The 23,784-nt window shown below is 40.4% G+C and overlaps 2 protein-coding genes across 2 annotated transcripts; both read right to left on the reverse strand.

Moving 5' to 3' along the window:
• Positions 1 to 380: 380 nt before the first annotated feature.
• On the reverse strand, positions 381 to 2,874 carry LOC308411355 (GTPase IMAP family member 4-like; the record flags this gene model as incomplete). Its single annotated transcript, XM_080905239.1, has 3 exons — positions 381 to 1,165; positions 1,671 to 1,694; positions 2,868 to 2,874. The coding sequence occupies 3 exons, from the start codon at positions 2,872 to 2,874 to the stop codon at positions 381 to 383; spliced, it is 816 nt and encodes a 271-aa protein (XP_080761365.1).
• A 14,683-nt stretch (positions 2,875 to 17,557) lies between these two features.
• Positions 17,558 to 23,442, reverse strand: LOC308411877 (uncharacterized protein; the record flags this gene model as incomplete). The annotated part of the gene is made up of 2 exons (XM_080905914.1): positions 17,558 to 17,975; positions 23,366 to 23,442. 2 exons carry the CDS (start codon positions 23,440 to 23,442, stop codon positions 17,558 to 17,560), a joined length of 495 nt encoding a protein of 164 aa, XP_080762040.1.
• Positions 23,443 to 23,784: the final 342 nt, after the last annotated feature.

The raw sequence follows: 23,784 nt of genomic DNA on the forward strand, positions 1-23,784 counted from the left end.
TTAACTTTACTGAATCAGAAAGATAAAAGAACACACGAGGAGAAGAATGTGGCATCACCAAACACAACGATCACTTTAAAAAAAATTACATAAGTGTTTACAGAAAAATGATAAAGGTGGAGTCGGCACAGATGGAGCAAGCATGGAAATGTCCTTCCTCTAAAGCATGGTGATGCATTGGTTGCATTATTGATTGCGGTCTGCAGAGAAGCTGAAGGTATCAGATTAATAAAGTGCAGTAAAAATAGCTGAATATTTTACTCTTTTATAGAACTCAGCTGCAGTTTTATTACAGCACAATAAATGTGGATCGTTTTTAATGGGTTTGTTGCTACAGTCTGAAGGCTTAAGGTCTCGACTTACTTCCCTGCTTTTTGTTATTAAGTGAGACAGTTTTCAAACTTTGTTGCCAGCCAGACATTTGCTTGTAGGGCTAAGGTAACAAATTCCGCTGGCAGCACAGGAGACAACAGGGCTTTAGCGACAGTGGCCACATGTTGGTCTCCAGCCCCCATCTGCCTCTGAGTTTTTGACTTTTGGATTTGCTTCCTTAAGACTTCCTGTGCATGTTCGAACAGTTCCTTGGTGTAGTTTCTTAGCTTGTTATTTTGTACCATTTCATTGATTTCCTTCACCAGCTGCTTTTGTTCTTTTGTTTTATCTTTTTCATTACCTCTGTTGTTAATAACACAGTATTTCTGTGTTTTAAATCCCACTTTCTTAATAAACTTCCTTATCTGGTTTCTCTCCCTACCAGACAAGTCTCCATCGATATGCGTGATCAGGAGGAAGAAATAACGCATGACCTCTTTACCAAAGATCCTCCTCAGGACTTTCACTCGTTCCACATCCTGTGTCGTAAAATCGTCCTCCCAGCTGTGCACGTACAGGAACACGTGAGGCCCCTGCTTAGAATTGAACTGAAAGGTGGATGCAATGATCTTACTCAGCACCTCCTCCTTAGATTTGCTGGTGTGGCACAGGCCGAGAGTATCAGCTAAAACCAGTCTTTGGTTTCCAAACGGCGCCGTCTCGGTTGTGCACGGCGCTTCATCTGAGGCAAACAAGCTGTTCGTCACAGCAGCTTTTCCCAGGAATGTGTTCATGATTGAAGTTTTCCCAGCTCCAGTCTTTCCAATGAGCACGATCCTGAGCTCCTCTGGCACTGTTGGAGAATCATATCACATATCAGCACTGCAGCACTTACTCTGAACAACAGCTGATGTTTGAATGACGCTTCAATTGTTCCCAGCTTGCATTTGTTTTACTGACTTTGCATTACAAAGAAATTAACTTTCAGATGTTTTTATTATCTTAATTATCAGCATTATAGACTCATTAGTTTTCATGTAAACCACAGTCAGTCTCATTTTACTCCCACACTTTCCCATCTTAATTTTATGGTGTCTCGCTGATAAATTCAAAGTTCAGAAACACTTCAGATAAATATGATAGCAGCATATTGACCATTTGTACAGTTGAATGTTTTCATTTTCAGAAAATGTACTTCATAAAGTAACAGTTTCATTGTGTACTGCAGTAATTGTTGGTCTGGTGCAGGGCAGGCGTTTATTTAAAAGCAGGTATATTAATGCATAGAAGATTTAGCCTAGAAAGCTGCTTTTTATGTTAATGTCACTTATAGGAGCTGCATAAGACGTTTGTCCTACCTTCTGGTTTACTCCCCTGGGACCCTATAAAGAGAATTGTTAAAGATGTTAAAACCCCAAATGTGTACAAGTATTAATTTTATTATGGTACACACTGCATATTTCAACAGATCCAGAAGTTCTACATGAGGATTTTCTGACTAAAATGGCTAAAAATACATAAATCTGGAGCAGTTTGCACCTGAAGCCTTTCTGTCATGCTGCTCAGCAGAACTTTCATTTAATTTCATTCATTTCATTTATTTATTCATTTTCAGGCACAACAAATACCTATATTGAACATAAAATACACAAAACAAAAAACAAAACTTGCCTGAAAAAGGAGTGGGACGAAGAAAACTTATTAAATCCCACCCCTATACTCACTCATCAAAAAACAAACAAACAATAAACTTCCCGCAGCTACGCCCATCATTGCATACAGACCCATCAACAGCCCCGGGCAGATACAAGCATCTAAGCGGCAGCTCGCAACCAACAATTAGAGCCTTCATAACTGAATACAGAATATATAAATTATAAATTGCATTACCACAGGTAACAGGCAGTAATAACTACAAGTAACGAACACACATACATATACATACATATATATCTACACACACAAGTACATATATGTACATACATACGCACACTTTATTTTTTATAAACTTTATAACTTTGCCACAATTATTTAAAAACTGAATTTAGTCAAAATGATATTAAATGTAATAACATTACTATTTTATAGATGATAAAGTTTTAGGGTGCTCGGAGTGATCATGTAAGCTGCACTCAGCACTGACTGCACATAACAACTTTTCTATTATTTCATGTCGTCAGATTAACTGAGAACTGTTCAGGATTCAATTTAGAAAAAAGAGAAATCTCTACATGTTACACACTTACACAAGTAATCAAGAAATTATTACAAATATTAAATTATATGAAAGAAGCAACAAATGAAGGCGATTAAAAAGCCGAGTGACCTTTGATGTAATCAATGAGGCGTCTGATGACTAGAAACTATTTTAAAAACCAGCGAGCTCGTAGACTAAACAGGGAGTGTTGGACTGTGTAAGTGTAGCTTTCGCTGTTACAGATGAGACATTTGTGTTGTTAGTACTGCTGTTAATAACACATGAAAACGTAATAAGAAAGAAAAGAAATGCTCTGCTGGTTTATTTACAACCTGTATGAAATGTAAAATGTACGTACCGCCCATCTTTGTCCTTTGTAAAAGCAGTGTGTCGTTGATGTCGTTGAACAGTTTGCCATCTTTATATTCAGCAGTGTGCCGCGTCCTCCCCTTAATGACGTTCGACTATCGTCTGCTTGCCAATGAGCCGACTTCTCAGAAACCAGAAACCAAAATATCCGTGCGCAGCAAACGATAGAACCAAACAAAAGTTTGACGACTGGAGGAATCGGGGAAGCTCCCTCTCTTACAGTAAAATCATGTTTGAGTATCGAAAAGGCAATCTGGAATGAGAACTTTCCAGGATGCTGAACCTGGCATTTTGACCGTTTAGCCACAGTGGGATAGAGGAAGTATTTTTTTTGTGCAGCAGGATTACCCACACTGTAAAAACGTCAACTTGATTAATGTTGAATTAGCACATTTTCTATTGTTCGCCTAACATTTTATAACTGAATTAGTTATAAAATTAGTAGTTATAGAGTAAGTAATACCATGTTCTTAAAATTTCTGATGCTAGATAATTGACATTGAATTAACAGATAAATTTAAGTTGAGCCAGCTATTTACCTACAACCAGACCTTTAGCTTGTCCATTTCAGAGCGCATAGAGGAATGGCGCTAATGTCTTTGACAAGAGAAAGAAGAGCAAACCATTACGCTGCCTTTGGTAACTAAATGCTACATTTTTCTGTTTTAATATAAGCATCTTATAAACTTTAGTTAGTTCTAATTTCTTTGTTGTTAATGGGCACCAAAGAAAAAATATATATAAAAAGTTCCATAATCAATTTATTTCATTTTTATTTATAAAGTACCAAATCACAACAACAGCTTCCACAAGACAAAGGAAAAAGAGACAAACCCAACAATCATATGACCCCCTATGAGCAAGCACTTTGGCGACAGTGGGAAGGAAAAACTCCCTTTTAACAGGAAGAAACCTCCGGCAGAACCAGGCTCAGGGAGGGGCGGGGCCATCTGCTGTGATTGGTTGGGGTGAGAGAAGGAAGACAGGATAAAGACATGCTGTGGAAGAGAGACAGAGGTTAATAACAGATATGATTCAATGCAGAGAGGTCTGTTAATACATAGTGAGTGAAAACAGGTGAGAGAAGAAGTGCTCAGTCCATCAGGGGAATCCTTGAATCCTCAGATCTTTTGCAGCATTATTGAAGCAGGGTCACCTGGTCCAGCCCTAACTATATGCTTTATCAAAAGTTTGAAGCCTAATCTTAAAAGTAGAGACGTCTGTCTTCCTAATCCAAACTGGAAGCTGGTTCCAAAGAGGGGCCTGAAAACTGAGATCAGTTGGAGAGTGAAGTGCTCTAATGGGGTGATCATGTCTTATGAGTAGGGTTGTCAATTTTAATGCATTAATGCAGATTAATCTGTCATCACGATTAACCCATCCAGAGCACAGAATGACTCAAAATCCCTGAAATGTCAACACATTTCAGGCAGTTTGTCCAAAGCTGGTTGTCTGTGCTCCAGATGGGTTAAATGCGTTAAAAAATTTTAATCGCGTTAATCATGATTACACATTAATGCGTTGACATTGACAGCCCTACTTATGAGGTCTTTAAGATAAGATGGGGCCTGGTTATTCAAGATATAATATATATATAATATATATGATGTGGATGATTTTAAATTTGATTCTGGATTTAACAGGGAGACAATGAAGAGAGGCAAATGCAGGCAAAATCTGCTCTTTCTTCCTAGCCCCTGTGAGTAGTCTTGCTGCAGTATTTTGGATTAACTGAGTCATTTTTGACCAGGACATGTCCTTCAATGCACATATTAAACAAATATGTAAGACTGCTTTCTTCCATTTGTGCAACATCTCTAAAGTTAGAAATATCCTGTCTCAGAGTGACGCTGAAAAACTAGTTCATGCATTTATTATTTCCAGGCTGGACGACTGTAATTCATTATTATCAGGAAGTCCTAAAAACTCCCTGAAAAGCCTTCAGCTAATCCAAAATGCTGCAGCAAGAGTCCTGACAGGGACTAGAAAGAGAGAGCAGATTTCTCCTGTTTTGGCTTCCCTTCATTGGCCGGGGAATCAGGGGATTCCCATGATGCACTGGGTGTTTCTTCTTCACTCACTATGTGTTAACAGACCTCTCTGCATTGACTCATATCTGTTATTAACCTCTGTCTCTCTTCCACAGCATGTCTTTATCCTGTCTTCCTTCTCTCACCCCAACCAATCACAGCAGATGGCCCCGCCCCTCCCTGAGCCTGGTTCTGCAGGAGGATTCTTCCTGTTAAAAGGGAGTTTTTCCTTTCCACTGTTGCCAAAGTGCTTGTTCATAGGGGGTCATATGATTGTTGGGGTCTTCTCTTTTTTCTTTGTATTGTGGCAGCTGTTGTTGTGATTTGGAGCTGTATAAATAAAATTGAAATAAAAATTGAAGTTATTTTTGGACTGGACGGACCGAGACATACCAGTCTGTCGTGGTGAAGAGAGAGCTAAATGCTGAAGCGGAGGTCAAAATTTACCGGTCGATCTACATCCTCATCCTCACGTATGGGTAGTTACCAAAAGTATAAGAATTACATCGTGGATACAAAGGGTGGAAATGAGCTTTCTCCAGTGAGTGGCTGGTCTCTCCCTTAGAGAAACCGGGTGAGATACTCTTCGCTATTGAAAGGAGCCAGTTGATGTGGTTCGGGCATCTGATAAGGATGCCTCCTGGTGTCTCCTGTGTGAGATGTTCTAGGCATGTCCCACTGGAAGGAGGCCCCAGGGCAGACCCGGGACACACTTGAGAGATTATGTCTCTTGGCTGGCGTGGAAATGTCCTTGTGTTCCCAAGGATAAGCTGAAGGAGGTGCCTAAGGAGAGGGATGTCTGGACGCCTCTTCTTGGGCTTATGCTCCTGTGACATGGCCCTGGACAAGTAGAAGAAAATAGATGGAGAAAAAGAGTCTAAAAAATATCAGTAGTATTGAAAGTATCTGTATATATGTTACGTGTTACGAGATGGTTACAGAGGGCTTTCCTATCGATACACAAACTTTTTATCCAGGCTACATAAAGATCTTTTGAATTACTGAGACATCATTTCTGCTCCAGCTTGTAGTTTTTCTGATTCAAGGTGTGTCCTTGAGGGTTATACCAGGGAGTCAAATACTTCTGATTTGAGACTTTTATTCTTCAGAGGAGCTAAAGTGTCCAGAGCCATGTGCAGTGTAGATGTTGAACTATTAACAAGATAATCGACCTCTGTGGAGGCAGAGTTCAGGTAGCTTCCCTGCACTGTGCTGGCGCATGGCATTGAATATCAACGAAGGAATTATATCCTATAGGAATTATAAACTTAGTTACAGCACTTTTAGAACGACGTCTACTGTGATGAAATCTATTACTCACAGCCGTGTAAACCTTTATTGTAAATTTAAATGTGATTTGGAATGGAATTTTTTTTCCCTCAGTTTTCAGGAAATACTGAAAATGTTCATTTACTGTGCCATATGTAGGAAAGTGATCCAGTGTGATTTTACATACAACAACAACAACAACACAACAACAAAACAAAAAAAACGTTTTTTGAGTTTTACAGCTAGCCTGGACACGGACGAGTAAGAGGCTTTCAAATGAATTAAAAGTCTGTCTGGGTCTTTGGTTGATTAATAGGCTGGTGTGAAAAATTGCTGCCACACCTCCCCCACGGCCTGTGCTTCGAGGTTTCTGGTAGTTAGAATGACTCGGGGGTGTTGATTCATTTAAACTAACATAATCATCCTGCTGCAACCAGGTTTCTGTAAGGCAGAGTAAATCAATTTGTTGATCAATTATTAAGTCATGTACTAACAGAGACTTGGAAGTCATTGTTTGGTGACCTGCTTTACCTGTTGAGCTACCGCCCCCCACCCCAAACTCATCACGCTACACTTGATGAACCCTAACTGTGACTGTGAACACGATAACCACTGTGCACCAATCACACACTGCTCTTTATTTTAAATCCATCACAGTACTGCAAACCTAAACTGCTGAGTATTTTAATGCAGCCTTTAGATAACAGCCTAGTTTGTTTTGCAGCACGTTTCACAATATGAAAAACATTTCACATGCAAAGACCGATATCTGATTTAAAAACAGGAATTACACTGGTGTGAAAAAGTATTTGCATCCTTGCTGATTTCCTGTTTTTTTGTATGTTTGTCACACCTACATGTTTCAGATCATCAAACAAATTTAAATATTAGACGAAGATAACACAAGTAAACACAAAATGCAGCTTCTAAATGAAGATGTTTTTTATTGAGGGGAAAATAAACCAAACCTACATGACCCTGTGTGAAAAAGTGATTGCCTCCTAAACACAATAACTGGTTGGGCCTCTCTTAGCAGCAACAACTGCATTCAAGCATTTGCATTAACTGGCTACCTGGAGTCTTTTACAGGACTGTGGAAGATTTCTGGCCCACTCATCTTTGCCAAATTGTTGTAATTCAGCCACGTTGGAGGATTTTCCAGCATGAACCGCCTTTTTAATCATGCCACAACATCTCAGACAGATTCAGGTCTGGACTAGGCCGCTCATTTTGCTTTTCAGAGGTGCGTCAAGAAGCAAAACAGATGCCTGAAGCCTTTGTTTGGATGTTTGTGAATCAGTGATTGTGTTACCTACTTCCTTCTCTTTCTCTGTTATGTGTTAAGCACAGATTACTCCATACTCACAAAATGTTGGGAAGTCATTTGAAACAGTGTCTCGGTACTAACCCTGGCTAACTGTGCAGATTGTGATCTCTTCCTGCTGACATGTGGTCTTTGCTGTGTGCCAGATCAGCATGTTCAGGACGGTTTAACACGCCCTGTTTGTGACCCAGCCAGTTTTTTCTTCTTCACAAATGTGCTCTACAGGTCTGTGTGTAAAACTGAAAGAACTGTGTAGCTGTCACTTCCTGAGGTGCCACTTGCTTTGTAACCACAGGGTGAGGTTTTATGGGTATGAGTCCAATTTTCACACAGCATGTTCTTAAAGCAATGAAACACCATGGTTTGCAGCCACGTGTTTGTGATATGTGTAACTATGTTTCCACACTTGGAGAAGGACTCGGCATTCAGTGTGTTTGCAGGCCTCAGGGTGTGGAATATTATTTATTTTCCATGCAGTGTGGATGTTCCTGTACAGCAGGGTGTGGGTCTTCATTGTATCCATCACCACTCAGTTCTGGTCATCTTTAAAATGTCTGTCCTGTCCTTAGACGGCATTAAACGGGCAGTTGGATTGCACCAGCACCTTTGTTTTTATGCCAGTATACCTCATGTGTTTTCAACACGTCAGTTTCTTCACTTTTTTCCTCACTTCTCTTCATTCTTTTTATGCTCTGCTTCACAAGCGTGCAGTACTTCCTCTTTCATGAGTACTGCACTGCACTCCTACAGATGCAAAACATCACAGCTGTATTTCACCGCCTGTAACCTTTGTAAAGTGTGCCTTACATTTCCTGTCTAAACATCTCTGCGCCCCCTCAGCGCACACATGAGGACTGAGACAAGCAGCTTATCAAGACAACATGATGACAGGAAAAGTTCATAAATAACCATAAAGAATAATGGAGAGAATAATCTTCCTCTGATTTTGGTCCTGTTTTTCATTCTAGTTTTTACAGCTGAACCTGAACTAGCCTGCCTTCCTCTCTGGGACGAGCCCTGTATGTGCACCGTGGTTAAACAGTTGAAGCTGCTGCCCTGAGGGCTGTACCATGAAGCTGAGTTAATGGGTTAACACAGATTAAAGTCAGAGTTGTCAGTCTCACAAGATGGATGTCTTTTAAATTATCAGATCACCATGGTAACCTATACTGAACACTTGACCTAGTTCAGAGCAGGCTCTGCTCACAGTTTCGGTTAAATTAATCTGGAAGCCATGTTTTCATTGAGTCTTTTATGACTCACAAATGAAACTCCCCTAGTGACCACTTGAGTCTGACTCCAAAAGGGAGCAGGAGTCTTTCTGAGTTTTAATCATATCTTCAAACGGAGATCGGAGTCTGCACAGCAAGAAGGCAAACTGCAAACAGGCGGTGAATCCAAAAAGGCTGAGGAGGAGGGGCTTTACACAACTGTTCCTGTACAAGAGGCTGATATTTATCACCTTGGTGAACTGCAAGAGCTCGTCTCAGGCATCTTAACCGCGAGTTTCTGTTTCATGCAACATGCAGCATGCAGAGGTACAAGTACAGAACTTAACCCCCTCTGTTAAAACACTGATGAATGCACATGAACTTAAAATGCCACGTTTTATTTTCACTGCAGTCCCCCCCTTTGAAAATTCAAATTCTCACTTGTAGCAAATAAAAATAACAAGCTTATCGTTAAATTAATTACATTGCAGAGGGGAATTAAAAGATAATAATCATAAAAATACAAGTTAGCTTTAGTCTGATTTAATTGTGTAAGTAGTAACTAAATTCACGTGTGTGCAGGATGCTGTTTTTAATCAGTTAGCTCCAGTTTAGCCTCCCAGTTCAGGCCCACTGTGGGTCTGAAGCTGCATTAGTCCAGAGTCACACAGAAAGATGGAGCCTCGAGATTTTATTCTGAGCTTAGAATAAATCCACACTGCCTCTGTCTTTAACTGACGACAGATTTACTTTCAAAAGTAAGTACTGAACATTATGTCACTTATTTATGTGTGAATATTTAATAATGAAGAACATTAAAACATGACTGTTAGCTATGTTATATTGCTGCCTCTGTTCGGTGGTGTCGAGCCAAACGGACTTTAACGTGTGTTTGAACGAGCTGACGGTTCACTCGTTAAGCTGAAAGAAAGATGCTTTAATCACAGCAGTCACACATGTGTCCACTGCACCATCTGGAACTCTTCTTGTTTACACTCGTAATAACACAAACACTAAATCCTCCTGTTTGTAGCAGTGTGTACACCTGAGACTGTCACCTGTCTGTCCTGAATCAGTCTTATTAGGTAATGTTCAAATAATTTTATCATTCCAGTGTTTTCAGTGTGGTAGAAAGTACTCAGGGCCTTCAAGTTACACACTGTGAAAGGCAGCAACAAGTTTAATGTTCAGAAACATAAAGTAATAATGGATTGGATTTATATAGCGCTTTTCAAGGCACCCAAAGCGCTTTACAATGCTACTATTCATTCACTCTCACACACTGGTGGAGGCAGCTACAGTTGTAGCCACAGCTGCCCTGGGGCAGACTGACAGAAGCGAGGCTGCTATATCGCACCATCGGCCCCTCTGGCCAACACCAGTAGGCAAGTAGGGTAAAGTGTCTTGCCCAAGGACACAACGACCAGGACAGAGAGCCCAGGGATGGAACCGGCGACCTTCCGGTTACAGATGCGATTCCCAACCCCCTGAGCCACGGTCGCCCCATCAAGTATGTATCAGCAGCAGAATGGAGCTAAAATAAATGTTGGTTTCAGTTCTATGAAGCTTTGAGTATTTTGGATCAGTAGCTGCTGTGTTTGTTGCATCATATTGCTGTAATTGTTTATATGCTTTATATATTCAGAGCTAAGTTGATCTATAGTGTTACATCATATTCTATAAGGATGTTATGTGTTTGTAGACTTTCTGCCCAGTTTGACCCATTTAGCAGACGTCAGCCTGTTTAAGGCTCTGATATCTATTCTGTGTGACTTACAGCAGTTATGACATGGTCTGATTTTCTCACCCAATAAAGGAATATTTCATATATCAGTCTACTCTTCATTTTATCAGACACAGTTATCACAGCTCGTACATTTGCTTTTTCCACACATATATAAGCATTGAGCCAAATGTAATAATGCCAACGTATTAAAAGAACAATATTTGTCTCTTATATATAATACATCTACATATACACTGTCACAGATACTTGTCTTTGAGTGATGATTTAAGGTGATGGGAAATATAAATAACTGCAACTTGAATCTTTGACACAGAGTTCAAACTCACTGCTGTAATATATCCTGTAATATATATATATCATAATAATCTGACAATACATATAATACCGCCGCACGTAGTACGCGAACTGCGCGTCCTCCGAAGCCTGCGGTCGCTGGATGGGGACACAGCCACCGAATCAGACAGCTGCTGTAGGCTGAGCAGGAAGAGGAGGAGTCAGAAAGAGAACCCGCCAGGGAGCAGGTTCACTTCACACAGTCTGCTCTCTTGATGCAAAAACAAAAAAAATCAGAATCAGAAAGGGTTTTATTGCCAAATGTTGAGCGGGTTTACAACATTAGGAAATTGCTGCGGTGCTTCAGTGCAAACATACTGTCATAAATACTGTTATAAATTAAGCTTAAATAGATATGAAAATAAAAATGAGAATAAGAATTAAAAGTGCTAAGTAGATAGGTATATACATGATATATACATGAGTGCAGGTGGTGATCAGTGCAAACATGGAATGATGCAGTGACACAGCGTAGGGTCATGTGTTAGTGGTGGGAACAGTCATACGGTTATTGTTCATGAGTCCAACAGCAGAGGGGAAGAAACTGTTCTTATGGCGAGAGGTTCTGGTGCGAATGGACCGGAGCCTCCTGCCTGAGGGGAGCAGGTCAAACAGACTGTGTCCAGGGTGAGAAGGGTCAGCTGAGATCCGAGCTGCACGCCGCAGTGTCCTGGAGGTGTACAGGTCCTGCAAAGATGGGAGTCTGCAGCCAATCACCTTCTCAGCAGAGCGCACAACACGCTGCAGTCTCTGTTTGTCCCTGATAGTGGCTCCAGCGTACCACACGGTGATGGAGGAGGTGAGGATGGACTCGATGATTGCAGTGTAGAATTGCATCATCGTCCGTGTTGGCAGGTTGAATTTCTTCAGCTGCCTCAGGAAGTACATCCTCTGCTGGGCTTTCTTAATGACGGAGGTGATGGTGGGCTCCCACTTCAGGTCCTGGGTGATGGTGGTACCCAGGAAGCGGAATGAGTCCACAGAGGTGATGGGGGTGTCAGTCAGGATGATGGGGGGGAGTGGAGCTGTGTGCTTCCTGAAGTCCACAATAATCTCCACTGTCTTCTGGGCATTCAGCACCAGGTTGTTGTGGCTGCACCAGGACACCAGACGTTCAACCTCCCTCCTGTAGGCAGACTCATCCCCGTCCAAGATGAGTCCAATAACGGTGGTGTCATCTGCAAACTTGATTAGCTTGACAGACTGGTGGGTGGAGGTGCAGCAGTTGGTGTACAGGGAGAAGAGCAGAGGAGAAAGAACACAGCCCTGAGGGGAGCCGGTGCTGATGGTCCGGGAGTCCGAGACATTCTTTCCCAGCCTCACATGCTGCTTCCTGTCCGTCAGGAAGTCAGTGATCCACCGGCAGATGGGATCAGGCACATTCATCTGGGAAAGCTTGCCTTGGAGATGGTCTGGAAGGATGGTGTTGAAGGCAGAGCTGAAGTCCACAAACAGGATCCTGGCGTAGGTTCCTGGGGAGTCCAGATGCTGCAGGATGAAGTGTAGGGCCATGTTGATGGCGTCATCTACAGACCTGTTGGCTCTGTATGCAAACTGCAGGGGGTCCAGGAGGGGGGCCGTGAGGGTCTTGAGATAGGAGAGAACCAGGCGCTCAAAAGACTTCATGACCACAGATGTCAGAGCCACGGGTCTGTAGTCATTTAGTCCAGTGATCCTAGGTTTCTTGGGGGGGAAAAAAAAAGAAAAAGATCCTCAAAATAATCAGAGAAAATGACGTCATTTTAGTTTAAAGAAGCTTTTATGTTTGATAAAGAAAAAAAAGCTATTATTGTGGGTGAGTTTAACATCCATGTAGATGCTAAAAATGACAGCCTCAACACTGCATTTAATCGGTTATTAGACTCAACTGGCTTGTCTCAAAATTTAAAAGAACCAAGATATTTAGACTGTTAATAAAGTGGTAGAAACTCTGTATAAGGCCCAGGTGGATGTTAGATGATAACAAATAAAAGTTTTTTCCAGCTAGGGTGAATATGGATAAGCATCAGGCTTTCAAATGAATTAAAAGTCTGTCTGGGTCTTTGGTTGATTAATAGGCTGGTGTGAAAAATTGCTGCCACACCTCCCCCTCGGCCTGTGCTTCGAGATTTCTGGTAGTTAGAATGACTCGGGGGTGTTGATTCATTTAAACTAACATAATCATCCTGCTGCAACCAGGTTTCTGTAAGGCAGAGTAAATCAATTTGTTGATCAATTATTAAGTCATGTACTAACAGAGACTTGGAGGAGAGAGACCTAATATTTAATCATCCACATTTCACTGTTTTACTCTTTGGTTCAGATGTGGATACTTTATTGTTCTTTCTTTGTGATTGTTTATGTTTAAGTTGTTTGTTGCTGGTTTTTAGTTTGTTTTTTGTCTGTTTGGAAGCTGACACAGTTTCTATGGAGATGGGTTTTTGGGGGGGTAGCAGGAGGAGAGAAGCTGCAGAGAGGCGTGTAAGACTGCAGCTCTGCTTCCTGGTCCCAACTCTGGATAGTCATATTTTGGGGGGTTTAATAAACTTGTCCATGTTTCTAGAAATGAGAGCTGCTCCATCCAAAGTGGGATGGATGCCGTCTCTCCTAACAAGACCAGGTTTCCTCCAGAAGCTTTGCCAATTATCTATGAAGCTCACATCGTTTCTGGGACACCACTCAGACAGCCAGCAATTTAAAGAGAACATGCGGCTAAACATGTCACTCCTGGTCTGATTGGGGAGGGGACCAGAGAAAACTACAGAGTCCCACATTGTTTTGGCAAAGTTGCACACCGATTCAATATTGATTTTAGTGACCTCTGAGTCACATAAGTGGGTGTCTTTATCATTTTCTTTTAAATGTATGTTTGTCTTTATAATTCAAGTAACAATTTGTCAGTTGAACTGAATTTCTTAGCCTTTTCCCCCCCATCTCTGAAACACTTTAGTCTGGTTTCAAAGCACTACATAGCACTGAAACTGTGCTTTTAAAAGTTTTTAATCATCTTGTATTAATTGCTGACTCTGGAACTCTGTTATTTTAGTTCTTTTAGACCTGAATGCTGAATTTGATACAGCAGAGCATGGTATTCTAGTGTCTAGACCGGAGAACCCTGTGGGTATTAAAGGAACTGCGCTTGAATGGTTTAAATCTTATTTAACCAGCACCAATCTTGACAGTTTTTCTGTCAGGTTTGGTGGCTCTTCATCCACATCCAACCCCCTTTAATGCAGGGTGCCTAAAGGATATATCCTTGGTCCAGTATTTTTTCCCTTTACATGCTCCCATATAGGTTCTATTTTCAGAATCAGAATCTCATTTCACTGTTACGCCAATGATTCTCAAATCTACTTAAAAAATTCAGTTACAAGATGTTACAGTCCCTGATAATGCATTGCTTTAAATGGAGAGACTCTTGAGGGATGGCTGTTATGAGGAAAGGCAGCCCAGAAACACACATCTATGTGTGCCTCAACTTTCTGTCTTTTACCCAGGCTAATCTGCCATTTTCCTTCCTTGGCTAGGTTTAAGGGTTTCGATCTAGATTATCATTCTAAATTTGGGACACATCATCAGTAGTGGACCTTGGATTCATCGGGTGTTTCGGCCATTATCACTAGACACACTAGCCCCGGAGTGTGTCACTGGTTTATCTTAAATTGTTATTTCTCTTCTTCTTTCTTCTGTTTTGGTTTCCTACAGCTTGTTTTCTATTTCTATCTACTGCAACTGATAAATACTTACCTCTTTAGCATTTATGGAGCCTGTGTTTTTTTGGTCTTGTCTTTGCTGTCTTGACAATATAAAATCATGGTTGGCATTACATTTTTGAATATAAATGATCAAAAAAATAAAAACAAAACAGAGATTGTACACAGCAAATCCAGCATGTCCAAATTAACACTGTCGGATTTGATTTCAACACTATTAAAGTGTCTATATGGGTCCACACCAGAGAGTGTTAATTTAACTCTTTTTGGAGAGTTGGTACGTTAACTCTGATTTAGTGTTAAACACCAAATCTGTCTGGAGTTGATAATTTAACACTTGGTGTTAAGAGTTTATATATTAACTCTCAAAGACTATTTTAGTTTAACTACGTAAGAGTTATCTTCTAATTCATTCTAAAAAGCGGGAATTTTACTGTTCTGACCTTCTAGAAATTTCTTTTGGAAATAAACATTTACTAAAAAGATGCAATGGTTTTTGAAAAACATTTATTCTGAACTGTGCACCACAATTTCAAAACATTTTCTGAAAGATGTAACAGTATACATGTTCTCACTTTCATTAGAATTGTGTTTATCAAAAGGTCTGACATGGTAAATGCAAATAACAGCATTCTCATCATTTATTTCTTCAATACAATATGCATGTCCTTCATTCATCCCTCTGTGGAACTTCAACGCACTTCTGCTCTCCCCCATATTCCATCTTCACAAGCATATCCTGTGCGGAGATTGAATAAAAATTAGTTGACACTAATTAATGGCACAAATAATCCAGTAAAGAATTGCAGCACAGTAAAAAAAAAAAAGGAATCCTCTTTGAGCCATTACTTGTGTAAAGTATTTTCCCAAAAGACAAAGACACAGGCAACAGGTAATACTGAACTAAATGTAAAACCTCAACCTTTTTAATTTTTACCTAAACCGTGTGCACAAAACTCTGGAGGGATCTATGCTAACGTAGAATCCAGTCAGGACGCCTGCTACTGCTGTTTGCTCGTTTTTTATTTTATTTTATGGGCGATCGTTTTCAGGCTTCAAGTAGCACCATTATACCAACATTTCACATTCTACACATTGTTTTAGGTGTGTTTGACCAAAAGTTTGACTGAAAATTCACATGCAAGCTTTTTTCAAGGCTGTGGTATTTGCCCGCAAACAATACCTTTCAGCTAGCTAAAACAGAATATTATGCTATCAGCGAGCAACATGGCTAATGCCTTTCACACAGCTTTGTCTCAACTCCAAAGAGCCACAGAAGTAAAAGTTAATAGAAATAATTGAAACAATCTTTGAAAAAATGACTTACCAAGCATGGCAAACAACTCAAATATGTAGAGCAAAATGTTCTGAAACGGCTTCACTTCAGCTTCGATTGGAGCCGTGCTGGGGGCGGAGTCTGTGAATTTACTCTGTTGGTGTCATAGCCCCTGTAGGAGTTCAGAGTTAAGAGGTCAAGAGTTAATGTTTCCATTGTAACACCTCCAGATTTGACAGAGAAACACTCATTTTTAACACTCGATTTTAACTACTATCATTTTACACCTCAGAGTTACATTAAAAGAATGTGACTCTGCTTAGAGTAAAATTAACTCTACTTTTGCAAGAAGACTATTAACACCAAAACATTTAACACTTTTGAATTTGCTGTATCTGGACCTTTAGACCTTCGTCCTTCTCTTAAGGATGACCTTGGCCCTCTGGAAAAGTCCAGAACTCCTGTTGCAAATAATCTGCCAGTGTTCTTTGAAGGCAGTTTTTTTTATTTGAGAAGCAAATAAATTCTGTTGTAAAAGTCAGCTGTTTCCACCTCAGAGTGTTGTTTAAGTGTGTTTATTAAGAAATCGATTGATTGATTGAGGTGAGGTTGAATGAATTATCTGGTGATTATATTATGTATACACTTCAAATGAATTACATTATGACATTAAGTCTTTGGGGAGTAGTTCTTATCTTCACTTTCTAATTTGTACGACTAGTTAAATATAAGAGAAGTATAATATGTTAATCCTGTGGGACTAAAATCTCTTTTGAGCATTCACAGAACTCTTGCTTAAGATAAATGAAACATGTTGCCTGTTTGATTTATTTATTGTCTTACTGATTGAGAAACCAAAGTCCAGATTTTGGTTTTTAGGTGTAACTTTATCCTTGCTGATGATGAATGCTTAAGTGAATCTCAGGGGCTGTGTTTAGCTGACAAGTTGGAGCTGTCACAGAAAAGTACTGATGCCCTCTGGTGGTTCAACAAAGCTGCTACACTGAACACATACACTGCTTTGAATTGTGAGACATCGAGCATTTTGTGTATCTACCTGAAGACACAGTTTTTTCTTTTATCTACAGACATTTAAACAAATATATTATTTGGTCGAATATTCAACCCAGTAATAATGAAATGCCATCATGATCAGTTAATGAAGCACAGGAGTGGCTGAGGGATAGTAACGTCAGATATCTTTATTGTTCATATTCAGTGATCTGCAGACAAACCATCACATAGTTTTTGTTGTATCGGGGACATTTTTTCTAATAGAACAAAAGTGTGAGTTTATTTCTGCATGAAACAATTGAATCATAGGAATAATTTAAAATACTCTTTCCCAAATTCCTGTTTGAACTCCTCTTCACTGTTTAGCAGTTAATGTCAGGCCCAAACTGTGGAACAGACTTCCACATTACAGAAGATCCAAATTTCCTTCATTGTTGATGATTGTTTTCTGTTTCACGATTACCCCAGACCTGCTTCTTCTCCCACACTATTGGTTTGAATAGAATCAAACTTACATACAATGCTCATCTAATAGGTCTTCACTCAAACTGTGCTCAGAGTTATATTTGTCACTTTTTGGACAATAAGTTGTGAATTCTGACGTATTGTGCTGAGTGAGCTTCTATATCACTGACCTCCTTGTTTTAATGTCGATGCATTTTAATTTCCACTTTGATGTTCTTTGTCTTGATAAACCACTAAAAACAAAAGATCGTCTGAAGGTTATACCAAAGAACAAAATAAAAACCCGTCACTCTGTTTTCTCCATTATTAGACTGTCTACTATCGGTTGCGCACTTCCACTGTCATAGTCGCTCGACTACAGTTTGAGATGGCGGAAGTAAGGGTAACATCATTATCTCTGTAAGTAAGAGTGGGACCCTCAGCTCTTCCTCTGACAAACCCTCGCTGTTCATTGTTTTTCATAATGTCAAACAGACAAGAATTACATTGTGTGTTGATGGGAAAGACTCCGATTCCATGCCAGATGTAGTACAGGTTATAATCGAAAGGAACAGAGAACATGCCAGCAATTTTCTTATCAGCTCGCTTTGTAGATTCATTGTAAAGATCGTAGGTGACGACTCCAACACATCCGCGCGCTGCGCCAGCAGTCTTAGAAAACACAGCGCTGCCATATTCAGAAGTGCGCAGTGTTGAAGGCATGGCAGTGTCATATTGTCCACTCTCCAAATGCACTCTGGACAGAGAAACAAAAGACATCTCAATGAATATGTCAATTTTGAAATGAAGGGCAGCGGTCATGAGACAGGCGTGTACCAGGGTTACTTTGGATTAACAGAAAATGTTTGGCTACGGTTGCCACAAAGACTGCACAGAGCAAACATTTAACAGTCACGCAGTATAAATACTTCCAACACGACACTTTCCATATCACATCCTGATATACAAAAAGATTTAACAAATTTCCCACAATGTTTATAAAAAAATAGTAGTGTTTGGCTTTTTGATATATTTGGATAAATAAACATTTGATCCTCCACCATTTGGTTTTAGAACTTATGAAGCGTCTTGGATGAGAGGCCTTCAGCCTGTGGTACAGGCCTTCAAGCTGGCTGTAGTTAAACCTTTACTCAAAAAGCATCTCTAGACCCAGCAGTCTTAGCTAATTATAGGCCAATCTCCAACCTTCCTTTATTAGATAGAACTTTATTAATCCCTCGGGTGGGTTCCTCTGGGAAATTCGATTTCCAAAAAAGCACAGCACCGACAGAAGTTACAGAGTTACAGAATATATATATATATATATATATATATATATATATATATACACACACACACACACACATATAAATACAGAGACAATATAAATAAAATATATGAAGGGGATAAATAGAATAAATAGGAATAAAAAATAAAATACAAGTGAATTGCACATTTCAAGTATTGAGTCTATTGCACCGTTGACTATTTACAAAGGTATTGCACAAAAGGTATTGCACAGTGAGGTGAAGAGGCACTACAGCTTAGTTGTTCCCCCCTCCTTTGTCCTCCTGTTTCCCCTCCCTCTCCCCTCCAGGGAGGAGTTAAACAATCTGATGGCGTGTGGGACAAAGGAGTTTTTAAGTCTGTTGGTTCTTGTCTTTGGGATAAGCAACCTGTCACTGAACAGACTCTTCTGGTTGTTAATGGCCGTGTGCAGAGGATGCCTGGCATTGTCCATAATGTCCATCAGTTTCTTTAATGTCCTTTTCTCTGCCACTGTCACTGTCACCTATATCAAACATCCTTGAAAGAGTAGTTGTCAAACAGCTAACAGATCATCTGCAGAGGTTTATTTGAAGAGTTTCAGTCAGGTTTCAGAGCTCATCACAGCACAGAAACAGCTTTAGTGAAGGTTACAAATGATCTTCTTATGGCCTCTGACAGTGGACTCATCTCTGTGCTTGTCCTGCTAGACCTCAGTGCAGCGTTCGATGCTGTCGACCATAATATCCTATTAGAGCGATTAGAACATGCTGTAGGTGTTACAGGTACTGCACTGCAGTGGTTTGTATCATATCTATCTAATAGACTCCAGTTTGTGCATGTAAATGGAGAGTCGTCTTCACACACTGAGGTTAATTATGGAGTTCCACAGGGTTCAGTGCTAGGACCAATTCTGTTTACATTATACATGCTTCCCTTAGGCAGCATCATTAGAAGACATAGCATACATTTACACTGCTATGCAGATGACACCCAGCTCTATCTGTCCATGAAGCCAGATAACACACACCAATGAGTTAAACTGCAGGAATGTCTTAAAGACATAAAGACCTGGATGGCCGCTAACTTTCTGCTTCTTAATTCAGATCAAACTGAGGTTATTGTACTCGGCCCTGAAAAGCTTAGAAATATGGTATCTAAGCAGATTCTTACTCTGGATGGCATTACCTTGGCCTCCAGTAACGCTGTGAGGAACCTTGGAGTCATGTTTGACCAGGACATGTCCTTCAACGCACATATTAAACAAATATGTAAGACTGCGTTCTTCCATTTGTGCAACATCTCTAAAGTTAGAAATATCCTGTCTCAGAGTGACGCTGAAAAACTAGTTCATGCATTTATTACTTCCAGGCTGGACGACTGTAATTCATTATTATCAGGAAGTCCTAAAAACTCCCTGAAAAGCCTTCAGCTGATCCAAAATGCTGCAGCAAGAGTCCTGACAGGGACTAGAAAGAGAGAGCAGATTTCACCTGTTTTGGCTTCCTGTTAAATCCAGAATTCAAAATCCTGCTCCTCACATACAAGGTCTTAAATAATCAGGCCCCATCTTATCTTAATGACCTTGTAGTACCATATCACCCTATTAGAGCACTTCGCTCTCGCTCTGCAGGCCTACTTGTTGTTCCTAGAGTATTTAAAAGTAGAATGGGAGGCAGAGCCTTCAGTTTTCAGGCCCCTCTTCTGTGGAACCAGCTTCCAGTTTGGATTCGGGAGACAGACACTATCTCTACTTTCAAGATTAGGCTTCAAACTTTCCTTTTTGCTAAAGCATATAGTTAGGGCTGGACCAGGTGACCCTGAATCCTCCCTTAGTGATGCTGCAATAGATGTAGGCTGCCAGGGATTCCCATGATGCACTGGGTGTTTCTTCTTCACTCACTATGTGTTAGCACGATCTGATATCGTCGTGTTGGTGTTGTTCCCAGATCAACATAGTAAATGTTGTTGCAGGATCAACATTGCAAGTGGCCAATCAGAATGTTGTGACGTCATACTTTTGCGACTTCGGGAAAAAACGCCGTAAAACAAAAAACTGTACTTAAGCTGCGAGAAACCGCCTCTGTCCGCCAATCAACGGACCCTAACCCTTTAATAAATGGTAAGCAGAATTGATATTGTCCTTGCAACATTGGAATTTCATAAATGCACGAATGGCTTGGCGCGCAAAAGAATAACGCCACAAGAATGTGATTGGTCACTTGCAATGTTGAACCTGGAACAACATTTTCATGATGATGTGGGAACAACACCAACACGACGATATCAGATCATCCCTATGTATTAACAGACCTCTCTGCATTGAATCATATCTGTTATTAACCTCTGTCTCTCTTCCACAGCATGTCTTTATCCTGTCTCCCTTCTCTCACCCCAACCGGTCGCAGCAGATGGCCCCGCCCCTCCCTGAGCCTGGTTCGCCAAAGTGCTTACTTTTAGGGAGTTTGTTGATTGTTGGGTTTTTCTCTGTATCTATTATTATAGGATATACTGTACAAAATAAAGTGCCTTGAGGTAACTGTTGTTGTGATTTGGTCCTATATAAATGAAATTGAACTGAATTGAATTTGACACAAGGACTGTAGAACCTGGGAGCTGATCCACCAACTGCTCCAGACTGAAAGGTCTTTGAGCTCAAACAAGGAACAACTAACAACTTCTGAGCCTGGAGCTGTCATGGTCCTGGGACTTTGACCCAGTATTCTGAGTCATGAGTTTTGCCTTTGGACTTATGATTTACATTTAGAACAGAAAAATCCTTTAATTGTCCCACAAGGGGAAATTTGGTCATAACAGCAGCAAAACCCCCACAAATACACACAGAAACAAAATTTTTACATATTTACATCATGGACAGTAGTTACCAAATCAGAGTACTGTACAGTTATTAAAATTAGAGTACAGATAAGTGGCAAACCCAGGTTGTAGTGTGCAATCAGAGCAGGATACTGAAAGATGTTTAAATAGTTAAGAATATTTAGAATAACTGGAAAAGTGCAGATTGTGTGTTGTATCTGTGCATTAAAAAGTAGACATGTAACTTCCAATAAGTTAGTGTATATATAAGCTGAGAGAAGTAATGTGCAGTTATAACAGTAGAAGTTGTTATAACTGTGGTCTCAGATGCAGAGAAATTAAACGCTTGGATTTAGAATTTAATCCGTCTGTTGAGTCCTACATCTGTGTCCACGCCCTGTTCAGCACACACCCGGTCCCATGTTAGCAGCAGTACATTATGTACGTGTCTTTGTGTAGCTTGTCCATTTAGTGGTGTGTATGTAGGCACAAGAGTTTTGAATCCAAGCACAGAGAAACTGTTGCACATGCAGCAGGGCAGGCTTTGTGAGCTTCCAGCAGATTCTCACTCTCGTGGGTAAATTTGCTCTGGAAGCTCAGTTCTGCTCACTAAACAAGTGCCAAGTGATTCCATCCAATCAGCAAATTCCTAGAAAATAACATTTTTCCTCAACCATTCCCAATTTGCATAAAATTCCAGTTTCAGGCAACATTTAAAAATGCAGATCCCTACACCAGCGCTCTAGAGCGCGGCCAATTTGATCGCATTTTCAATGGTGCGACTAAAAAAAATGTTAGGTCGCACCGGTGCGACCAACTGTTCGAGTAACAAAAAAACAAAAAGTCTCCGTGTGGTCAACAACAGACACAAATGAGAGCAGATTCCACACAAAGATGTAAACACAGAGCGCAGACCCGACGCATCAGAATCATGATAATAAGAGTAAATGCCCAGGTGTCCCCTCTCCTCACTGCCTTTCAGCAGCTGTGCAGCAGCAAACAGGTCGTCAGAGGCCGATGTGATGATTAAGTTTAACATTGTCTACAATATTACCAGAATGCCAACGCACTTTAAGCACAAGCACACGATCGTTAGTTAATCATTTACAAATGAATATTGTCTGAATGGTCAGCAATTCCCCCCCAAAAGTGCACATGTGAAACTGCGGTGTGAAGTGGTGCGGTTGAAAAATCTGAGTGCTCCAAACTTTTGTGCCGGTGCGCCGAAGAAAAAAAATGTAGGTGCACCAGTGAAACAGTGGCAAACAGTTAGTCCCGAGCCCCGCCCTAAACACCACTCACAGTTTGTCATTCTCACTGCTCTTAATGCAGTTCTCACATCAGTCATAATTCATTGTGTGAAATATGTGCATCAACATATTTCTCAGTATGCTTCTCATCTGAACAGCACAGCTCTCTCACTTTCCTCAGCACTGTTTGCATTTCAATCAAATCACTTCAAACGTTATTCAGACGTGTATGAAAGAGCAAACATAGCAACACATGAACAGCAGTGAATTTGCCTTTAAAATAAACACGTTCTAAGAAGAGTTTTAGGTAAAACAAGCAGTAATTAGATTTTTATTTTTGTGTCACACTTTTCTACACGAGGCCAATATTTTTCCAAAGTCAGAAAAGTTTTGATAAAAGCCTCAAAAATGTAATGAAAGGATCTGAATTCAGTGATCAGAGATGAAGTGATTGACTGAGTTTTCATGACAAATAGGACAAAAATTTTGATTGCTGCAGTGTGTTTTGCACAGGTGAGTGTGTGTAATGAGAAACTGAGAGCTGCATGAAGACGTTTCTGCTGTGAAAGCTGCTCCAAGGCGAACGATGAACACCCCTAACATGCTTTATATTGGTCTTTGTTAGTCATTCACACTCTGTTCTACATTTTTTATGATGTTTTTACCTTTTAATTAATTTCATGTCGTTCATGTCTCTATTTTTAATCTGCTTAATAGTTCTGTTATTAACAGCATGTCAATGATCTGTGAAGCACTTTGAACTAACCAGCAGAAAAAATGAAATGTGAGTGATTGTGTTTGAGTAAGGAGTCACCTGGGGTTGCGCAGCGAGTAGTTCTTGCTGTAATTGCTAAAGACAACTTCACACTGTCGAGAGTCAGAAGCACCCATGACGTCTGCAAGCAGAAGAACAAAACGACTGAGCCTTCAGGGACTCAGCTGGATGGTGACAGATGTGAGGAGGTTTTTCTTTCACATCAACAATTGTGCACTGTGGACACATCCTGCCTTCAGATAATTGGTGCAGTAGCTGTAGCTGTGTCTCAGTTCAGGAGCTGCACTGTTTGAAGGACCCGGCTGTGAAGGCCGGAGTGAGCGGCTGTTTAATGTAGCCTAGAGCTCTGGTCTACAACACCAAGCACTGCTCAGGTTGCCGACACAGGTCAACGTTACATTCATTGTATTAGTAAATGAAATGTACTTATTTTAAAAAATGACAGCAGTGAAACTTAA

The sequence above is a fragment of the Rhamphochromis sp. 'chilingali' genome, assembly GCF_963969265.1.
Source record: "Rhamphochromis sp. 'chilingali' genome assembly, chromosome: 15".
Classification (NCBI taxonomy): domain Eukaryota; kingdom Metazoa; phylum Chordata; class Actinopteri; order Cichliformes; family Cichlidae; genus Rhamphochromis; species Rhamphochromis sp. 'chilingali'.